The following is a 22,830-nucleotide window of genomic DNA, read 5'->3' as shown; positions in this document are numbered from 1 at the left end:
GTGAATTTTTTTAAGAAATGTAATGAAAGATGTTGTGGATTCAAGCCTTACCCATAGCAAATTTAAAAAAAATAAAAAAATAAGTTATAAAGGTAGTTTGATAGGTAGGGTGGAGTGAAAGAGATTGAGAGTTTGAGTATCGTCCACTAAAATACTAACATCATAACCATTGTCGATAAAAAAATGATGATTTTATTTCTATTTAAAAATTATATTTTAATGTTATGAAAATTTGAAAAAATAATTTAAAAATAGTAAATGAAATATGTAGTAATTACACATTTAAATAGATATTAAAATATTCTCAATTAAAATTATTTAATCATTTTTTCAAACTTAAATAGCAGAAATCTAATGTTATTATTAATAGAAAGAATGAGCTATTATATTACAATTAATAAGAAAATTTGTTGTTATTCTATTTGGCTAAAAATGATACATAGTGAATTTATTTCATAAAAATAACAATGTTTAATAATAATTATTTAAATAGATCTTAAAACATTCTTATTTAATATCACTAAAGTGCGTTAATATCATGAATCTAATTGTATTATTAATATAATGAACTATAATATTATAATTAATGAGAAAACTTGAAAGTTCCCAAATGCTTATTTTCCTATAATTAAGGAATTATTGGCATTAATTATGATGATTTAGTTCCTACTTTAAAATTATGTATTAAAATTGTTATGAAACTTTGAAAAGATATTTTAAATATAGTAAATAGAATATGTAGTAATTGCACATTTAAATATATTTTAAAATATTCCCAATTAATATTATTTAATTATTTTATCTGTAATCTATTATTTCTTGCAGACCATTAAATTATTCTTGTGTGGATGAAAACATATAATCAAGTCAATGTCATATTTTTAAAATATTATAATAAACTATTAGTAATTTATATAATCACTTCAACAAAATTTTTAACATTGATCTATATTAGTTAGAGTTATATTATTTATTTTTTCTTTACAATTCTTATAACTACATCATTATTTATATAATGATATATACATTTGTTAATTTTGATAATACAATAGATGTCATAGTTCAAAGTACTTATCCAGACCAACAAGATCACTAAAAAATGAAAAAGTTTTTATAAACAAGGACATTACTTGATTCAACTATTGAAATTATTGATCAAATAAATAAGTATGTTTTGAGTTTAATTTCAAATAAAAATAATTATAATTCAATTCAATCAGTTATTAAATTGTTGATGCAAATATTTTTAAACTTAATAATATTATTAGGTGATGAAAAAGAACACAACAATTCTAATTATATTGATATGTGTAATGCTAATGAGGATCAAACATTCAACCTATTAACTCATCAATTTTTAAACTCGTAAAATTAAGTTCTCCCACCCTATGCTATTGTATATATTTAAACTTTGTCAAGTTGAACAATATAATAAGGAGCATTAAACTTTGAAGGATATATCAATTTCAAAATAAGAAAATTTTAAATTCTTTTGAGAGACAATACACATATAATATATATGTTCTTAAGCATATGATAAATAATACTACCCGTGCAAATGCACAGATAACTCACTAATTATAAAAGTAAAATCACTTGTAAAAAAACCATGTTTACTTAAAGACTATAATTATTGACGAAAGACATAATATTGCTCAAATTCCTCTAGATATTGATAAATTTTTATACTTCTTTTATGATAACTCGATTCTATACTTATTGATTGAATTTCTACTTAGCTACTTAAGAATGATTTATGTCCTTATACAACTAATACTAAGCTCTACGTATGTATTAACCATGCCACTAATGCTTAAATATTATACTATTGCACAATGCATTTAGTTGGAGGGGAATAAAGGAAGCAAGAGAAGAATATAGATTTTGCTTAAAATCCTTCCTCTAATTCAAAATTTTGAAGAAAATAAAGGGATAATGGTTCAAAACTACCCCCTCCCATTTGTTGTCTCCCTTTAGAATAGAGGCTTTTAAATGTGGAAAAAATGGGGGAAATTAAAGCATTTTTTAACTTTTACTTTCTCTTTAACCAAATCATATATGTGGAGCATCGAGAACAATACATAATTAAATAGAGAAAACAAAGTTAGTATGAAAGAGGAGAATGATATAGTGGAGCAAGTTGGTAAAAGAATGTTAGCTTTATAAGATGGAAAAGATAAAGAGATATACAATGGCGGATCCTAGCATCACCAATTATGGTGTTGTGGGTTGGTGAAGTACATAACTATACAAAATTACAAATTGCTAATCTTTAAACAAAAATATTATATATATATATATATATATATATTATATTCTTCATCTCTCAAGAAAAGGATAAGTAAATGAAGGGACCAAGCATATATAAGTTATACTTTTTTAAAGATACTAGACAGAGAGAATCGACTCATCCAATATTTAACACGACATAATAAAAGCACAATAAAAATGGAAAGGATCTCTAATAAAAAATAGATCAAGAGCAAAAAAAATTGCTGGGTACCCAGAAAAAAAATCTCATCGATTATGAACTTTTGCCATTTAGTAATGCATGTTGATTTATTCCCATTCTAATTACTATAAAGAAACATATTCCGAAATTAAATATGATTCTCACTAGTATTATTACTTGTCCTCCATGGCTCTATTATACTAGGCAACTTCTAAATGAATTAAAGAAAGAATATTTTTTTAATATAATATTTATACAATATCAGTATAAAGTTTTTTATACGATATATATTATTTTTATTTAATTATTAATAATGGTTAAAATAGCATAAATATGGAAATGTTGACTGTATAAAAAAGTTTTATATTATTAGTACATATATATTAAATTCACTTTTTTTTTTGGAAATGGCAAAACTAAAGTTAAAGAAAAGACTTCAAAAAACATATGAACATAAATAACTTTATTTCTATCATGTATTATTGCATGGTTAAAAAACATTTATTATTTGCATGCATATATATTTTTACGAGGTAGAGGAGTAAAATATCAACAAATATATGCAGTTTCAAAATCTCACTTCATATGATATTCCGGCAATAATAATAAAATTAAAATAATAATAATAATAAATATTTAATTTTTTTAATCAATATAATGCTTTTTATTAGTCTGAAATAATATATAAGATATAATTTGGATAACATAACTTTATTCCTAAAATATATCAAGTGACAATTAGTTTAGAGTGGATTCCTAACGTGATGGTTGTATAATATAATGAGACATGATTACTTGTATCTATCAGTGTCTCATTTTCTCTTCCGGATCAATTATATATTGCTATATAAATAAAAAAAATTAAAACAAAATGTAACATTCTGATTAGTTTGGGACAGAAAATAAGACAACATCAAGGATATGTGATCTAACCAAACAAATGCATATATACTATGTGTTTTACTCTGATTTCTGAATGTGGGATAATATTCCATGATAAGCTAGGATTCTATTGTAAGTTGAGATGGAAAGTGTAATCTATAAAATGGGGTATAAGAATATATACAAGTTTAATTTTTATTTTATTTTATTATAAAGAAAAGAAATTATATAAAAGGAGCACAAGGTACTCAACCACATATAAAAGTTTAAGTGGTATACTTCATACCACTGATGGATTCCTTGTAAACACATAGTTTTCCTGTACAAATAGCAGTTTAACTTATCACCTTGCATTCATCTTATATATTCCACTTTTTTTATACAAAAACAAATAATATTTTATCAGTTTAGGTGGGCAAGAATATTAAATTGAATTTTTTTATATAAATGTAAAAAAATTAGTCTACAAATCTCCTCTATAAATTTGATACTCATAAATGACATTATGTCATTTTCTTATTATTAAAAGATATAATATTTAATAATTAATATCCTACAATATCCTATGTCAAAATATTATGCATTTTGTTCTTCCTTTCTATTCTTTCTTTGTGTTTGGGCATTGGGCTTTCTAGAGCAGCCCATTGATCTTTTATAGTAGTTAGTTGTTAATAGGTTAGTTAAGTTAGTTTTTCCACTTTCCTTTTATAGAAGGTTGTTATATATGTAAGTCGGTTTTTCTAGGTTCTGAATAATAAAAAGTGAATTTTTCTCCTTCTCCTTCTTGCTTTTGCAAACCTAAGATCCTATGTCACCACTTAAATGAATACTAATAGAAGGACTAAATACTAAAGTGACGTAAAATTAGAGACACAAAACATAAAAATTAAGTTTAAGCACTATTTATTAGGAGTTGCCTATTTAAAAAATTAAATAAGCTTATATGTAATTTGTTTTCGGCATTTTGCTAGCAAAACGCATCTAAAGATAACACTTATAAAATAAGGTTTGTATTTAAATCTCTTTTATAAATGTTTGAAAAAAATATACGTGTGTGTTTCTTGGTTTACTAGTTAAAATCAAAAAATATGAGAGAAGAGAGTTTGATAATTAAGTGCAAATATTACTATTGTTTATACAATATATTTTTGGGTTATGTTAACTTCAAATATTGAGAAATTAAAGAATGTCTCTTTTTGTTTTTTAACTGCAATATTTCTCCATAAAACACTTTTGTTTTAGTTTGTGCTACACTAGTTTAATAAAATCACATTTTTACTTATATTATTTTCTCTCTAAACCAACTTTCTTTATAAATTTAGATTTCATTGCATTGTCCTTTTGTTCATGAAACAAAGTCTTCAAATACGTAAATCAATTATTATGATATTATTCTAGCTTAATCAAATATTTTCAGTTTAAAATTCTAGAAATACAATTTTGATAAATATTTGATAAGAAAAGTGTTGCCACTCATAGTGATCCTATTTAGATGGAGCAAAATTACCTGTAATAAGTAAAGAAGACATATAGTTTAAACAAAACAACAAATATAATCCTCCAACTTGTCATCTTAATTACCTTCCTCGAATGCAAAATTTCCTTTGCAATTTTCATTAATTATATATACATGATTTATTTATGATTCACTAGCATGAGTATTTCACTTCTTTTTTTTGAAGAATAAAAACACTTCTTGGACAAAAAAATCTCCCCTATCCCTTCTCAAATAGGGATCCATGGCAATGGACAATGATCATCTGTCTTAAAAAGATCATGTCATCTGCCTCTAACCAATAGCATTTCCTAAAATAATATAAAATATTAATTAATGTTTTTTATAAAAAAATCTAATTAAATAACACATTTTGATTGACTTGTTATACTATTGGAGACATCAATAAACATGGCAATAAGGTGATTAGGGCAAAGATCACTTCTTTATTTTCCTTGTACCCTATGCTTTCTCCCCTATCCCTATGCTTTCTTCAAAATCAATTTTAGTAGATGTTATAATTGTAGAATCCAAATCCTCAATACCAAAAATTTTCTATACATTTATATTAATCTCATAATATTTTGTCAAATACCTAAATGTGTTAGTGTGACAATTAATATGAAATTAAGTAAGGTGTATTATTTATTATTAGGCAAAATCCTATTAGATTAAGGCATAAAATGTTTTTGATAGGATTTGTGATCATTCAAACATTATCATCAGGAATAACATACTGTTCTGATTTGAATAACATACAATGTTAGTTTTTAAAACATTGCAGTATTGAGATTTTGTTTTTATAAGTGAAACACATAACAACATAGTATTACTAAAATAAATCAAATACTTAATGTAATTTTGGTTGGTTCTATGGGTTAGTTTGATTCAAACCAAACCAAGAGAGAAATAAAACTTGAACGGTTCTAAAAACAAAAAACAAAATAACTCTGAATCAAAACTACTCGCAGGAAAAGAAATAGTCTATAAGAAATCCCTAAATACAATATGAAATTGTCATCGTCATTTTCAAAGTTTGTCACCAATAAAAGCCCTCATAATGATTACCAATAAAAGAAACATTCAATTAGTTCTATACTTAACCCTTAAATTGTTGATTACATATATAAAATCATAGTGTAAGTATATTCACATCAAGAAATGCAACTATTGGTCCCCGTCAAGAGTCACTTCTCCACGTGTTATGTATTCTCCAATCCAAAGTTGACATTCTTTATGCACCATCACACCCACGTAATCAATGATATTTTTGTCGACTCGAAATATGAAGAATGATCTGTTGTCCAAAATCATGTCTCACACTAAAAATAGTGAAACAAAAATAAAAAAAGTAATGAATATAATTTTTTTAATTAACATAATATATTTTCAATAGTATAATATATGATTTGAGACATAATTTAGGACAAAAGATCCTTATTCTTTAACTACCTAACATCTCCCATACCCTCCCTCTAGTTAATTCTTATGGTCCCATTTCGATAGTGTTTGGCTTCTCTTGATGGCCTAAGTAGATTCTCACTTTGTCTTCTCACACAAGTTGCTAATTGAGTTATGAGTTAACACAACACCACACAAGTCCCTATCAAATCAAATAGTATTTTGGGCATCAACTTATATAATAAAAGAACCTTTACCTTTTTCCATGTTACCACTTCTTTTGGATACCAAACATTGCGTAACCCAATCATGCATATTTCCTCACTCATAACCTTATATAAATACATAGCTCCTTCAACTTTCAATCATATCACAAATTAAACCATCTTCCTAATTTTACTTCCCTCACTATATATTACCTACTAACACCTTTCATTTCAAACATCTTTATACATTCTATTTTCTCATAACTACACTAAGTAGTTGTTTAGAATTAAAATATATATACATTTATATTTTATATAGATGGATCGTATAGCGAAATTGGCATCGCAAAAGGCAGTGGTGATCTTCAGCAAGAGCTCATGTGGGATGAGCCATGCAATTAAGAGGCTTTTTTACGAACAAGGAGTTGGTCCAGCAATATACGAGTTAGATGAAGATTCGAGGGGAAAAGAAATGGAGTGGGCTCTAATGAGACTAGGGTGTAACCCTTCTGTCCCAGCTGTGTTCATTGGTGGAAAGTTTGTTGGCTCAGCTAACATTGTTATGACCCTTCACCTTAATGGCTCACTCAAGAGAATGCTCAGAGATGCTGGTGCACTATGGCTATAGAAATTATTAAGTCATATGCACACAACCAAACATGGTCTCAAATTATATATATATATATGCTAAGTTTTTGTATTATAGTATCTTAACCAAGGTCCTTCTTTTTTTTATAATTCCCGGAGGTTTTTAGAGTATGCATTGTACCAAAATAATTTCTTGAAAGTGTACTCCAATGTAATTTTGAGTGGTACCACTTTTTGGGTGCAATGTTATAATATACTAATGTTTTGGAGTGAAACATGTTATTGATGAAAAAGAAATGATAAATCATGAGTAGTATATAGATATTGAGTGATAACAATAAGAAAAGAAGAACTCAAGTGTTGATGATATAATATAACTCCCATTGGTATGGAGAAAAGTTTAATGAGAGATAAGATATAGAGATATGAAAATAAAGAAGATAATGGTAGTTATTAAGATGGAATTATATGGCTGGTTCAACTAGAAAACCAAACTTTATATTGCTATGGTATAACAACTATATTGGACATACAATTAAACCGATCAAAACCATCAAATGTTGGTTAGAGTCGGTCAAATATATTGTATTGTATCATTAAAATTGATTAATATATGATTTTTTTATATTTTTCATAATAGCATATTAAGAATTCAAAACCTGTATTTATTTGTAATATGGTTGGTCAGTATATCAGTAATTAAATTATATATTATAAATTTATTATATATATATATCATAAACAACTTTTTTTCTAAGCAGAATATTTTATCATGGAAAGTTAAAGGAATATACAGAACATAGAAAAAAGAGGAAACCAGAACATCTCGATTACAAAACTCACCCAATAAAAGTCACGAGAAATACAAAACCTAAGGAAAGAAAAGAAGATTAGCCTAAAAACTGGGTTTAAAGTCCATTCAAATCAAGACATATTCGTAGAATTGAGTCTTACTTTGATCCAAAGTCAAGATTTAAATTTGATGTCATACTAACTCCTCCAAACACACTCTCTTATTGGTGAAAATAGTATCATTCCTACAAGTCTACACAAACCAAATGCCATGCATCTCTTTTGACATCACCAATTTAACCATTATTTCATGATACATATATTCTAAGCAATTCTATAGCCGGTATTGTAATAGTGAAATTTGTGGAAGTTGAAGATTCTGAGTTACGTAGATGAGCATCCATGCATACCCACTAATTTTGGAATAAAGTTTGACAAATTTTATGGGTAGCACGTGGCAGGAAAGTGACATGTAGTTTATGGGGAAAGTTGTTCTCAACAATTCCATTCACTTCACACACTCTATTAGGGATTCCCACTTTTGTGTTATGATGATGAAGTGATTGAAATTGGGAAGAGAAAAAAATATATAAGATATATAAATACAATATAGATGTCCATATGAGGAACAAATAAAATCGTGGATATGGATTCGATGGTATATATGTAAAAGTGAGATGCAATTATCTTCAAGGGAGTGGTATTTTGATTCTTGGTTATGTGCAGAATTTTGTAAATGATATTCATTAATAATTCTTTGTGGGAAATGCATGCATTGTTCTTTGTTTGTAATGGATTGAAGTTATAATTATCTTATGTCGTAAAGTAAGTCTCATATATTATTTACTCATTCTATTAGACATGATTTAAATATATATTAAACTATTTTTTTTATTGTTAATTTGTTTTTAGATGTATAATTTATAAATAGCTATATATATAATGTTTGAGCCAACTTTCCAAATAATTAATTCTATTCCAAAGCACACAAGGGGTTGATGGAACAAGACCATAATAAGAATATTTCTATTCGAGATGGGAAATTTATCCACTTCTACATGTATATATTAATCATGAACCTTAACATCATGCATGAATTAAAATTTAATTTTTATTCATTAAAAGGGTTTATTATACGAAGAATAAAACTCCACTCAAACACAAATAAGGGTTTGTTATTTTAAAACATGTCACAAACCATATTTCATATCAATAATATTGTAGGTATTTAATTTTTAAATTAATATATTATATCTTTATAGATGTAATATAAGATTTGGATAACAGATTATTCTCCGGTCACACAAAACAAAAAAACTATTAATGTATATGTGTCTAACCTTTCAAGGATATATTCCTTGATTGATATATACATGTAGAAGTGGATAATTTTCCCATCTCCAATACAAATATTCTTATTATGGTCTTGTTACATCAGCACCTTGTGCCACCTTTGGAATTAATTATTTGGCAAGTTGGCTCAAACATTACCTACATAGCTATTTACAAATTATACACCCTTCTCACGTCTACAATGAAATTTAAACACAAGTTTAAGATATGAATCACATTCTTAGTTAGATAGTATGAAATTTTATATCAGATGAGCGAAGGAATGTAACTACTAATGAAAGAGTTTACAAATATAAAAAACTAAAGAATTATTGTATTATGATTTTAGTTTAAAACGTGTTATCGCAATTATGAATAACTCTTTCGTCTTCCCATACTCGTAATAAGAGGACTCCCCAATAATTGGAGAATAGCTTCTTTATCTAGCTCATACCTTACGTGTTTATGTAGTGACTAATAATCTACCATTATTTGATAATATGAATCCTCATTTTTTGTGTTGGATTACTAAGTAACAAATTGTGGGTTTTTATAAGAACCTACAATGTTAGGTTTGGTGTGAATCAAGTGAAGAGTGGGAACTCAAACTTCTTCAAGAATCATGAGTTATTCATTTCTTTATCTCTATGTTGTTTTATTTCTTTTGAACATGTTTAGCTAAATTTCCCCATGTTGGGGTTGGATTAAGGATTATTCTAAGTTCTCTTGTAGTAGATTTGGCTTATTATTACATATCTGCTTTTCATTATTGTGTTTTCAATTTCTTAACTTAATGCATTTCCAGCTTGTGCAAATTGATTTGTTGATTTTACTTGCAATTGGCAAATTGTTTATATAATCATGTTCATGGAATTTGAATGCCTTGTGAATTATGGATCTAGAATTGGTTTATGGGGTAGTTTAATTTATATAGTAGTTTAATTTGTGATTCCATATTAGGAAGCAGCTTCATTTAACATTTTCATTTTACTTAACCCTTTTTTTACAAGTTAGAATTTTCACCAATACTAAAGAGATACATACTCCTAAACCAACATAAAATTAAAATTATATGACACTTTTATTCAATAAATATAATAATATGATCATTTTACCTTTTAATATAACTAGAAAAACAACAACTTGTCTCTCCAATATCAAAGATGATTCTTTTCCTTTTTTTACTTTAAGACATCTTGGTGCACTTGTCATATGTTTTTCGATGACTCATTCTCTAAGATATATGAAAGAAAGAGTAATTACACCTAACTAACGAAATACATATTTCCCTTTAAAACATAAAAATTATATGTGTATATTAATTAATGATGTAAAAGTTTTTATATTCAAAGTACAGTTTCTTTATATCATTGATTTAAGTAAGTAGATTCTCTCTGGTGATAGAAGTATGGCATGATAAGTGTGTGATCATTTAACAAAAGTTGACCTATTTGCATGATTGTGAAGTAATTATCAAAGAAAATATTCTTCAAAAGAATAAAAAAAACCAAATGCAATATGCATATGCAGAGGACTGACTCTGTCTCACTCTGATTGTTACATGCATTTGCTAGAAATGCTTAACCATCTCTTTCAAGCATAATTCTTTCTTTGTTGGGCAATGTAAATGAGATAGTGAAAGCCAACGTGAATCTACCCACCATTTCAGTTCTCTATTTCTCATTTCATTAATTAACTAATGTATTTATCCAATGTTGCATGCATGGAGTCATTATATTTTATTTTATATATTTAACATGTGAAAATGAAAATAAAAAAGTAATATGAATAAGTTTATAAGTATCAATAATTCAAAATCTTGTTTGAGAAAATAAGATGGACATATACCAATTGTTGGTCATCCTGGGGATCTAACGGAGCCTTATATCACTAGATTAACACCTTATTAGTTGGCTGTGTAAATATAATTTATCATAAAGCTGCAAATCTCGTTGCATGTGATTAGTGAATTAACTCTGAAGTCTAATATCTTCAGTTTTGGGATTGTCTTCCTTGAAACTGAAGATATTGAAAATTCACGTTCACATGGAGAGCATAATCTCGTTGCATGGGTAAGTATCTGAATCCCTCATCCTCATTTTAGCTTCAAAATCTTACATCATGGAAATTGATTTGTAAGTTAATATTTTGATTGGCTTATAAAATAACCTGAAATATACTTATAATTTACGACCATGTGTATTCATATCTTTTGGGACATGACTTTGTAGGCAAGACCTCCCTTTAGAGATAGTAGGAAGTTCCCCAAAATGGCTGACCCTCTACAAGGCCAATACCCAATGCGATGACTGTACTTCAAGGCCATATGCTGATTTAGAATCATGTAGGACAACTATGATAGTATATTTTAGCCCAAATCAGTGCTAAGTTGAGTTTAATTGTTATGTTTATGGAATGAGGCATTTTTTTGAATAAGATGAATGTTAGGAAGGTAAGGTTTTGCTAAAGCCTTGATAGATTCTATTTCTAAGTGACCATCTTTGCTTTGTTTCAAACTACTCGGCTAATTGATGCAACCCTTCTATGATTACCTATTCACCTCGGCTTAGAAGGACAATGCCAAGTGTGGGGGATAGTTGTATCCATTAAGGCCAAAGACTTTTGCAAAGACCTCAATACCCTAAACTTGTGGATCCTTCCGGTGTGTCCACTCTTAGCCTCTCTTTGGTAGAGGAGAATTAGAATGGAGAGAAAAGAGTGAGAGAGAGATCGAAAAGAAAATGATAATTTCTCTTGTTTGATTGAGAAAAGAGAAATGGATGAGAGAATAAAAAGCATGTGGAACCCACACAAAAATGTTTCTCTCATCCTTTGGTGAGAAAATGAGAGACGGAAATTTTGCATACAATAATATAAATGTCCTTCAATTTTTTTTATATACTTCTTAGTTTTATATACTATTAATATAAATAATTCTCTTTTAAATATAACAAATATCAATTAAAAATGTTAAATGAAATTATAATAAAATATATCATTTAAAATTATAATTTTTATTTTTTGTTAACAATAAAATAATAGTTCTCTCTATCATTTCTTTTTTTGAGGGACATTTTTGTCATTTGAATCATAACATCATCTCTTCTCATTTTCTATCCAACCAAACAAAAGAGAAAGAGGAGAAAATATCTTTTTTATTCATTTTCTTTCATTCTTAACATTACCGAAATCTACTCTCTTTCTCTTTCTCACCTCTTTCTTTCTCACTTCTTTCTCTCTTCTTATTTTCTTTTGTGCAACCAAACAAAGCATTAGGGTGCTTTCTCCTTTACTCTATTTTCATGCCTTTTCTACTACACCTCTCACAGTATAACATTACTAGCCATTCATTTCAAAGATAATGTACAAACTTATACTAGCAACCAGAAACAACCAAATTGTGTCCAAAGTTTTTGTTTGCATAGTTATATAATAACATACAAGTTATAGCTAACCAATGCTAATTTCAGAACATCTGCCTAATGCATGTCTGCTTTCAGATTATGTGTCTGGTTAAAATTACATATTCACTGATCTGAACTAGCTCTGAAAACTAAAGGATTCGCTGATAGATTTACACACAACATCCGATTCTGCATAATATTCAAATTAACCTTTCAAACTGACATTTGTTTCCTACACAACTAAAAAGATGGGGGTAGAGTAGACATCACCAAACACAGGCAAACCGGATCATTGTCCTAACAACAGTGACACATCAAAATCCAACGCATCCGTTTCTTACCTTGGTAATTGTAGAGCATGTGCCAAAGAAAAATGTTTGCCCTAGACTCCTAATTGTGAGGAGAAAGGTGGTGCATGTCTTGCACCTCTAATTAGAGAATATGCCCGATTATTTTCTCCTCTTCCCCTGTCAAAATAGCATGATCTGCTTCAGTAAAAAAACACAAGCAACTTCTGTGTAAGGAATATAATACATAGCAAGGATGCATACCGTCGAATAATCATCAATTGTTAACTGTCTCCGCTTCTTAGAAGATGGAATCTCTGTTTGTCTTGCCGAGGCTCGCTTTGATGGGGTATTGTTCTGAAAGATTTTATCATGTTTGAGTACAAGTACGATTCATATATTAAGGTAATATAAGAAGAAAGTGAAAAACATTTTTGGGTAAACAGAGAGAAAACAAACCTTGGCTAGTTTCTTCTCTTTGCGAGCTTGTCTTTCCCTCTCATCATATTCTTGGTTTTCCTTTTCTATCAGCCGAATAAGAGTGTCACACCTCCTTGCAAGCTCCTGTGTTGTACGAGACTTAACAAACCAATCAAAACGAAACAAAGGTGATGTTCGAAATGCTGCCTTCAACTCATCCCAGTTCCCATAGCCAAGTTTGTGAACCATGCATATCTGCAAATTTATAATGAAGTCAATAAATATTGTGTTTAAAGACCTGGGAAGACCGATGTAGCTAGACATTCTGAAAAAAGTACTATACCATGAATCTGTCACATTCTTCATTGTATAGCTTCCCCTTGTTTTGACCATACTGAACCTTCAACTCTAGCCATGGATTCTTGTACCGGTCCAACTTCTTCCCAATGGCTCTCATGATCTCATCTTTCCGAGAAATTCTGGCCTCCCCTCTCTCAATGTTTTTAATAATCCGGTCATAGTCTTCACATAATGGATCAAAAAGCACAAATTATACACAACCTTAATGAAATGTGCAGCACTTTAACTCAACAAATTAAAACAAACCAATAAAGAAAGGTGCAGCACTTTAACTCAACAAAACACTACTGAAACTAACAGAAAGGTTTCATTGAAAAAGATTTATGCAAACATACAGATATAAACGCTACTTATTTGGATTCAGCAAAGTATTTTGATTGCACTAAAAGACTGATGAAATCACAATGGCTATAAGCCTCTAACATACCATTTAATTCCTTGTATCTTTCTTTGAAGACCATCGCATATCTTTCAACTTCCTCCTCAGTTTTTCCTTCCATCTCAGAAGCAATACTTTTAATATCATTTCTACCATACTTTTCACAAGCTCTGATGAAAGTATTAAAATCCTTCCGGCTCCATGATGAAAATCCCTATATTAAACAAGATAACAACTCTAAAAAAGGTCCATACGAGAAGATTTGTTCTTTTTCTTCAAAAATAATTGCTCACCTGCTCTAGCAGACTTTCCTTTTCTTCCAACTCCTCAGCAGTCAATGGATCTCCCAGCTCTAAATTCAATGCATCATAACCAATATTTAAAATTAACAATATCCATGTTGAAAGAGAAAAGATTTAAAAGACTAAATAATCTGGAGAATGCTCACCTTCTGGTTCATCAACATCTATTGAGTCCTTTACTTGATTCTTCTGATGTGCTTGCTGAAATTTTATAGAATAATAAGCACTAGACATCTATTTGTTGAGCTAAACCTTGAAAAAAATTACCAGCACCTACCACAAGATAGCGCACTTCCTTTTCATACAGCTCACTCAGCCTATGTGTGTTGAAAAACTGAAAATCATGCCTGGAGGCAGAACAAATAATCATAAGTCATAATAAAAGCACTATTTTAAAAGAACACATCAAGGGTTAGAAGCTTACAACTGGGGCATCCTAGGAATACGGGGCTCCTTGGGTTTAGTAGGACCACCTTGGCGCATTGTTTGCTTGAAATATTCAGACTCTGAGTAACTGTGAGTAAGAAGTGCAAACAAAAAAGTCAGTACATATTATTAAAACATAACTGGATACATTCAAATGGACAATTGTAAAAAGCAATGCTTACTTGCGCTTTCGCTCTCTTTTGGATGGTTCAATCCAATTATCGCTTACAATTTTTTTGAAATCAACTTTGTTCTCATCCTTTAAATACAGGAAAAAAATATGTGAATGCTAGTTGAACAGATTTGTTTGATTTTTTGTTTTATTTTTGGGGGGGAGGGGGGGATACAAAAAAAATATAGTTGTCAAAGACACGATAATATGTATTTTTTTACCTTCTCGTCATCAAAATCATATAACTCAGCAGCTACAAAAAGAAAATATAAGTATTACCAATATAAAATTCCTCAATAGGATGCAAAAACTTGTAAAGATCATGCATTATAGTTTTCAAAGCAAGGCTGCTTAAGTTCAAAGATTACATACTGTCATCCATCTTAAATTTGATAGCATCTTCAGTAAATTTCTTCATCTTGGCATCGAGCTCAGCCGTTGCCTCCTCTCCTTTAGCAATAATTCTATCAATATCCTCATCTGTAATTGTACTGTCCTTGGAACTGAAAACCATTTCAGCCCCAAATCTAACCATCTGTAGCAACTCATCTTTATTTACCGCTGCACATATAAAACAATGGAACTAGATTAGACAATCCATACATCTTGAAAATCTTGACAGAAACAACAACAAAATCCTGAAAATCCTTACTCTTCTGCTCAGCCAGTCGCCCTTGCTGAATCACCAAAGCATCGAGTGCAAGCTTTTTGTAAGCCCTTTCAATGACTTTCTCCTCAATTGTATACTGTACCATTACCATGATGCAAGGAGATATTAAGAAGCACATAGTGAATAAGAAGAAAAATAAAATAGACTATAGAACTGCAAACCTCTGTGCAAAACCGGAAAACTTGAACTTCTTTCTTTTGACCTATCCTATGAGCACGATCCTGAGCCTGCAAGTCAACTTGTGGATTCCTGTTGTAAAACCACTAAATTGTCAATAAACAACAATTATGCTACAGATGGATGCACCCACAGCCATTTGAAATACTTACCAGTCACTGTCATACAGAATGACAACATCAGCAGTAGCAAGATTAATGCCAAGACCTCCAGCTCGAGTTGACAACAAGAAGACAAATTTCTCACTTCCCGGTTTGTTAAAAGCCTCAATGGAGGCATCACGTTCATCTCCACCAGTATTACCATCTATGCGACAATATTGATATCCTTGGAACATTAAATAATCTTCAAGTATGTCTAGCAGCCTAGTCATCTGGGGAGAAATTCCGAAGTTTAGCAGTAATAACCACAATTTAAAAATATAAAGAGTGGCACAGAAAATTTAAAAAACATAGTTGAAAACAAATAAAACATGTTCCAAATGATATTCAAATATCACAGTCATCAATGACAATATTCTGACAGAACAAACCTGTGAAAATATAAGGACCCTTGAATCACGCTCTTTCAATTTAGGAAGTAACTTATCCAAAAGAACCATTTTACCTGGAAATGGAAATTTTTAAAACAATAAAATATCTTCAGATCATAATGATCAACCTACAAAAAACTACCAACATATCTCTTAATGTAAATAGAACTAACCAGCATTTGTAATGAGATGATCTCCTGTTGTATAGGGAGGACCAGGTTCAGCACCTTGAAAAAGGTATGGGTGATTACAACATTTACGAAGTTGCATAGCTATATTCAGTAGGCGCTTCCTTTCTCCACCAGCATTGACAACCTCAAGATCCTTCTGCAGTAGTGCTTTATAATACTGCTTCTGCATCTGTGACATGCCTACTTTGAGAATGGTTTCCTTTTTTGGAGGCAACCCTTTTTCGACATCTGACTTCAACCTTCGAAGGAGAAATGGTCGGAGTACCTTAATATACACAGAAAATAATAATGTTAGCTACATATCAGATCAACATTACAGACTCTCAACAATCAAAAAGAGGTCTCTACAGTTTACCTTGTGTAATTGTTGAACAACCTCTTGTTGGTCATTTTCACCAGAGATTTGAAACCATTCATCAAAAGTTTCAGCAGAACTAAAAATTTCAGGCAGAAGAAAGTTGAGAAGAGACCAGAGTTCATGGAGATTGTTCTGCGACATTAGAAGAGATAACAAAAGGCAGTAAATACTTGAGACTAGTAATACGCATGCAACCAAAAATGGAATTATAATTCAGATTTCAAAATAAACCAAGCAATCATATGATTCAGAAATTAAAGCTGCGAGACAGAAATCAACAGTAACATAAGAACAATAATGAAACTTTAACCAATGCTAATGAAGATCATAAATTAATTAGTAAAACTCAAACTGCTCTAACCTACAACGACTAATGTAAAATCATAAAGAATAAACAGAGTTAGAATGTCAGCCATGCAGTGCAATTGGCCAGCACTACAAACAGTTTCCTTCATTAGATGATTCACTGAGCTTAATATAGATGAAATTATCGTAATTTTGATTACAAATAAATTGGCATGACATTACTTCCATGTTTATAATTGAACAACAAATTAAATAGAGTTAGCGGTAAGAAAATACCATTTCCTTGGATGATATTATAGTTGTGAATAATATAATAAGACATACCTGAAGTGGTGTGCCAGTAATAAGGAGCCGATAGTTTGTACTGTAGATCCTCATTGTTTTGGACAGGAGGGAATTCTCATTCTTGATTCGATGGGCTTCATCAATAATTATATAGCGCCAACTAAATCTACGCAAAGCAGACTTTTCCTTGATTGCCATTTCAAAACTCGTAACACAAACATCAAACTTACCAGCGACCAATAATTCCTCTTTTATATGCCTCTGCAATTTAAAACCAGTGTTGAAATGAAGCGTCAGCTGTAACCTTTGCGAAAAGAATTCAAACCACCAAAGTTTATCTTACCCTTTCATCAGGGTTGCCAAGGAACTTAATTGCACGCAAAACAGGACAAAAGCGGCGAATCTCGTTCATCCAATTTCCAAGAGTAGATTTTGGAGCAACCACCATATGAGGGCCTTTGATTCCTCTGAACTCGTGCAAATAACCCAATAAGGATATAGTTTGCAATGTTTTACCAAGCCCCTGCAAATCAGTTATATGTCATGACATACAGAAATCAATTCACCAGTCATCAACAATACTTAAGGTTTAAGCCTCATCACACTAAGTGGGCCATCCAGTCAACTCATAGTTTATCAAATTACAGATCACAAAATAATTGCATTGAAATGCACTTGATTCAGTGACAAGCATCTGCAAGCCGACCATCTATCACATACCATTTCATCAGCCAGAATTCCGTTTATTCCATTTTCATACAATCGTATGAGCCAGTTCAGCCCAGCAAGTTGGTAATCCCTCATCTTCCCTTGGATACCTGTTGTAAAGAAGAAACAAGTGATTCACATTCAAGCGAACATAAAGTTCATTAACATGTTCTTCTACCACTAGAATACAAATCAACATGAGATGTTCATCATATCTAAAGTTCTCTATGACGCAAATGCACATATCCAAATGCTTTTTTCCATGCAAATATAGGAGGAAAAACAAACATTTGCTATGTCAAAAATAGCAAACATTTAACCTTATATACTGCACAGTCATATTGTAGACACATAAATGGGAGGAGAAAGAGGCAATGTGGCACAACTAAAGAATGTGAGACGCTAAAAAATGGAGCCCTGCAACCCATGCATGCTAAACTAGCACATAAACACAAAGAAAGGACACTTACATGATGGTTGTGTCAGAAGACGTGTGTTGTTCGCAACATCGTCTTCTTCTTTTAGGTATTCTTCATCTTCCTCCTCTTCTGTCACTTTTGATGCATGACGGCCCCTAAAATAGACAATATTGAATACAGGATGAGTTCCTTTATGGAACTACCATAAGAAGTTGAGAAATAATCAGTGTTTCTTATTTTTCCTACCAAATTAATCACTTTGAAACAAATTTCATACATTAAAATAAAAGTTGATAAAAAATAATGACAAATTTGAATTTGAAAGGGAAACTTACAAAAATTTGTTTCACTATGATGTTGAATAAAAGATAATAGCTTCTACAGGGTGATCTGTTACTCCTTTACACTTAATCAAATAGAAAGACTGACTGTATATCAATTAACTAATGTGCTTACCACCACCATTTCCTTAGCAAGGAAAACATTTACATATATACCCTTTGAAAGAGCTTCAAAGGTATGGCAGTATGACTTATGATGTAATGTGGAGAGTAAAACTAATGAAATTCTGATCAAAACAAAGAAAAGAGAGAGGGGGAAATCACCATAGAATAGCCATTTAGTGCATGAATTTTAAGAATCAAGAATGTACCTTCCCCTTGTCTTCTTCTGAGATGAAGATTGATCACCTTTTGCAAAATGAGCAAATAGTTCCGTCTGCTGTAAGAGATACTTCAGCCGCCCCTTTCCTCTATTGTTCTGCATTAGATGTCATAGTTATTTGTTTATCAATCATAAAGCATATCAATACATTAATATGTTATGGTACAAATAAGTAGTGTAATCACAACTGGACACACCATATCAGCATCAATGGAAGCATTTTGTGCATCCAATATCTCTTGAATCTTCTGTTTCTTCATCTTTTCCATTTCCCTTAATCTAGCCTTCTCGCGCTTGCTTATTTCAGGATCAACATCATCTCCACCCTGGAGTTGGACAGAACAAGTATTTCATTTAAATTCTTTGTTAAGCAGAAAACCACATGAAAATTCAATTATCATACAACTGAGACAGAATACCAACAACTAAGATTAACCACCAAAAAATCATATCAACCTAACTATCCAATTACAAGGATCCAGCTCCACTGTCAAAAAAATTACCATAATCAGCTAGAAATATGTTAATTTATGACAACACTTTTTCTCACTGTCTGTCATATTTTTTTCAGGGTATTCACATTGATTTTCCATGCAGATAAACAAAATTAACTTGAAAAGCCTTAGCCACTGAAAATCACCTCAATTCAACTTTCAATTATCCAGTTACAAATATCCAGCTGCACTTACAAAATTGTCAACATAACCAACTAGAAATGTGTTAATTGGCAACCACACTGTTTCTAACTTGCTTTCAATTTTTCTGGGCTATCTATTTTAATCCACATTTTCATACATTTCCATGCAGGTAAACAAAATTTAACATGAAAAACATTAGTCACTCAAATTCACCTTAATTCAACTACCCAGTTACAAGCATCCAGCTTCACTTCTAAAATTTTCCACAACCAACTACAAATGTGCTAATCATGATGACATGATATATGAGAATGTTGATAGCCAAACATACACTTCATGGATTTTAGGTCAACAAAATTCTACTTGAATTTATATATGAGAATATCAATAGCCAAACATACAATTCCTAAATAAGCATTAGCACAGGAAATCATCTAAACTCAACTAACCAATTACAAGCATCCAAAATCAGTATCAAAATTTCAACCTAACCAACTACAAATGCATTAATTCACATCAACAAATTAGAGTAATTCCCACTACCTCTTCGTCCTCGTCAGCATCTTGAGCAGGTGGAGAGTCTTCATCGGAATCGGGAGGGTTATCATCATCACCGGAACCAGCAGAACGAGCCACCGCTTCAAGCTCATCTTCATCATCTTGTTCATTCATTTCTTGCTGCTGCTGCTCTTCCTCTGAGGAACTGGAAGCGTTGGAAAGTGGTTCGTCGTCGGAAGAGAACTGCGTCTTCGTAGGTCTCGCCATGGAAAGTGGAAAATCTTCGATTCGAAGTAGGGTTTCGTCGGAGAAAAAGAGCGGTTAATTTAGATTTGGTAAAGTGTTGATGGTTGTGACTGCGGTATTTATAGCCGTTGGATTGAGGTAATAAGATGTGTTGTTCATAAGAAGATAAACATACTATTATATGTCGTGCTCGGTAAACCTGTTGGTCTAATGTCCTTAAGTTTTAGTGATGGGATTAAGTGTGTCTAGTCTCATTTTGTCTCAGACCAATCAAATTATTTTATTTTATTATTTTTTTTGTTTTAAAATTTTTGATTTTATCCACGTATTAATATATGATTGATTTGCGATAGAAAATGTAACACTGTTAAGACATGTGATCCTCATTCATTTAGCCAGCAAAAATATAACATATGTATTATATAAAATGATTAAATAAAATAGATGTCACACTCTATATATATATTATCTTTAACCAAAGAAAAATTCTCATCTAGTTAAAAATAATAAATTGTTTTCTCAGAGATAAGAGATACATCTTTTGCTAAATTATAAGCCCTTTTGCATTAAGTAACATGGACCAATATTTTAGTAATAAAAGACTTCAGTTAAATGAATGAAATATACATCATAGATTCGGAAGAAGAAAAAAAATGTATGTATGTGTATAAAAGTTTTATACATTTTTCATACATTATTTCTTATTCATATTTAATAATTATTAACTTTTCAAAAATAAATACAAATAAATTGTGAATGATATGGATTGTGTATAAATATTTACTTCAACAATACATGAATGTCACACTCTATTAACAATGTGTTACTAAAAGAGAGTATAAGAGAACAATAGGAAGATAAGCGATAGATATATAGTTCTCACTATACTTGATATTCCTCCATTTTTTGACATTAAATTTGGTCAAACAAATGACCCGGGATTCATTAGATTCTCAAATAATATGTAGTGTGATACAATCAAAACAAGGTATTATTATTATTATTATTATTATTATTATTATTATTATTATTATTATTATTATTATTATATATTTGAATATTTGAATTCGAATAAAAAACAAATATGAATAGATATCTAGAAAACAAGTAAAAAACTATCAAGAGACTCTTTCTTCTTGCTTTTTCCATCAAATTGTGCTCTAGGATAAGAAGCCAGTTAGAATTCCTTTATTTTATCAGCGTAATCGCTTTTTTGATATTTGGAAGAAAAAAATATCTTTATCAATATACTATTTCTTGTACACATTTATCGCCATCCCATAATGGAGAACAGCTATATAGTTAGGACTAATAACTCTCGAGCCTATGAATATATTAAATGCGTCACTCATAAGTTTAAATATCTTCGTAGTATTTTATTCCCTAAATGGAAGATTTCTATGACTTGAACTCATGACTTGGATAAATAGTCATTTTGTAGCTTAATGGTAATGACTCATTGAAACAATTATTATTTGTCCTTGAGGTCATGGGTTCAAGTCGCGACATGCCCCCATATGGGAAATAAAATATTGCAGTGATATTTAAGTTTGGAGGAGGGATCCACTTAGTCCAAGAGCATCAATTGTAGAGAAATTAAATGGTTTCAATTAGCGAGTATATGTAAACCATTAGATGTCCATATAATTGATGGTCAGGATGATGAGTAAGTGAATCCTCACTCTTAAGTTTGTGGATGATACACTTAGTGTTAGTTTGAGAGTTGGATTTTGGAGGGGAAAGGAAAAGGAAGGCTTGAAAGTCATCTCACAAGTGTATTTCATGGCTCTCAAACCTTCCCTTTCCCTTTATTCCCCTCTAAAATCTAACTCGAAAATTAACCCTTATTGTATTCATAGGCTGGGAGGTCTTATGTCAATGCTGAAGTTGGTGAAGATATCATAAAGGATAAAGATTTATTTGATGATTTATTCTTTTCCTTGTACCGGTGTTGTTAAAACCGTACCGGTTATCAAACTGGTCAGGGTACTAGTATAGTGGTACAGTGGTTCAACCAGTGGTTCAGTAATTAAATCGCATGCCGGTTAAACCGGACCTACTTATATTTATATATATATAAACCTATAAGTGCTAGGATGATGAGAAGAAAAAATATGTACTTAAAGGTAAGAGTTTTTAATATCTTTAATGTAGAATTCACCATGGATATTTAGTCATTATTCATTTAAATATAATTAATATAAATGAATGTCTTTCAACTAAAAGTATATAGATTAAGCT

The 22,830-nt window shown here is 30.4% G+C and overlaps 2 protein-coding genes across 2 annotated transcripts; one reads left to right on the top strand and one right to left on the bottom strand.

Annotated features, from left to right (window-relative positions):
• On the top strand, positions 6,615-7,084 carry LOC109329890 (monothiol glutaredoxin-S10-like). Its single transcript, XM_019563769.1, has one exon. It carries the CDS (start codon positions 6,756-6,758, stop codon positions 7,062-7,064), a length of 309 nt encoding a protein of 102 aa, XP_019419314.1. The 5' UTR covers positions 6,615-6,755; the 3' UTR covers positions 7,065-7,084.
• Positions 12,508-20,706, bottom strand: LOC109329889 (ISWI chromatin-remodeling complex ATPase CHR11-like). Its single transcript, XM_019563768.1, has 25 exons — positions 20,389-20,706; positions 19,405-19,533; positions 19,197-19,303; positions 18,596-18,699; positions 18,138-18,235; positions 17,761-17,940; positions 17,457-17,678; positions 16,824-16,958; positions 16,451-16,733; positions 16,278-16,351; positions 15,898-16,118; positions 15,730-15,817; positions 15,551-15,644; positions 15,271-15,459; positions 15,120-15,151; positions 14,909-14,985; positions 14,725-14,814; positions 14,578-14,647; positions 14,447-14,501; positions 14,292-14,350; positions 14,047-14,212; positions 13,603-13,781; positions 13,299-13,514; positions 13,104-13,196; positions 12,508-13,019 (listed from the first exon to the last, which is right to left on the bottom strand). The coding sequence occupies exons 1-25, from the start codon at positions 20,608-20,610 to the stop codon at positions 13,002-13,004; spliced, it is 3,201 nt and encodes a 1,066-aa protein (XP_019419313.1). The 5' UTR covers positions 20,611-20,706; the 3' UTR covers positions 12,508-13,001.

The sequence above is a fragment of the Lupinus angustifolius genome, chromosome LG16, assembly GCF_001865875.1.
Source record: "Lupinus angustifolius cultivar Tanjil chromosome LG16, LupAngTanjil_v1.0, whole genome shotgun sequence".
Classification (NCBI taxonomy): Eukaryota; Viridiplantae; Streptophyta; class Magnoliopsida; order Fabales; family Fabaceae; genus Lupinus; species Lupinus angustifolius.
This window is presented reverse-complemented; position numbering and strand designations above follow the sequence as displayed.

Coding starts and splice junctions, on each gene's coding strand:
- LOC109329890 (XM_019563769.1), top strand. CDS start 6,756: ATGGATCGTATAGCGAAATTGGCATCGCAAAAGGCAGTGGTGATCTTC.
- LOC109329889 (XM_019563768.1), bottom strand. CDS start 20,610: ATGGCGAGACCTACGAAGACGCAGTTCTCTTCCGACGACGAACCACTT. Junction 17,679..17,760: donor TTGGCAACCCTGATGAAAGG/GTAAGATAAACT, acceptor TTTAAATTGCAG/AGGCATATAAAAGAGGAATT. Junction 14,351..14,446: donor AGATGTTGATGAACCAGAAG/GTGAGCATTCTC, acceptor CATTGAATTTAG/AGCTGGGAGATCCATTGACT.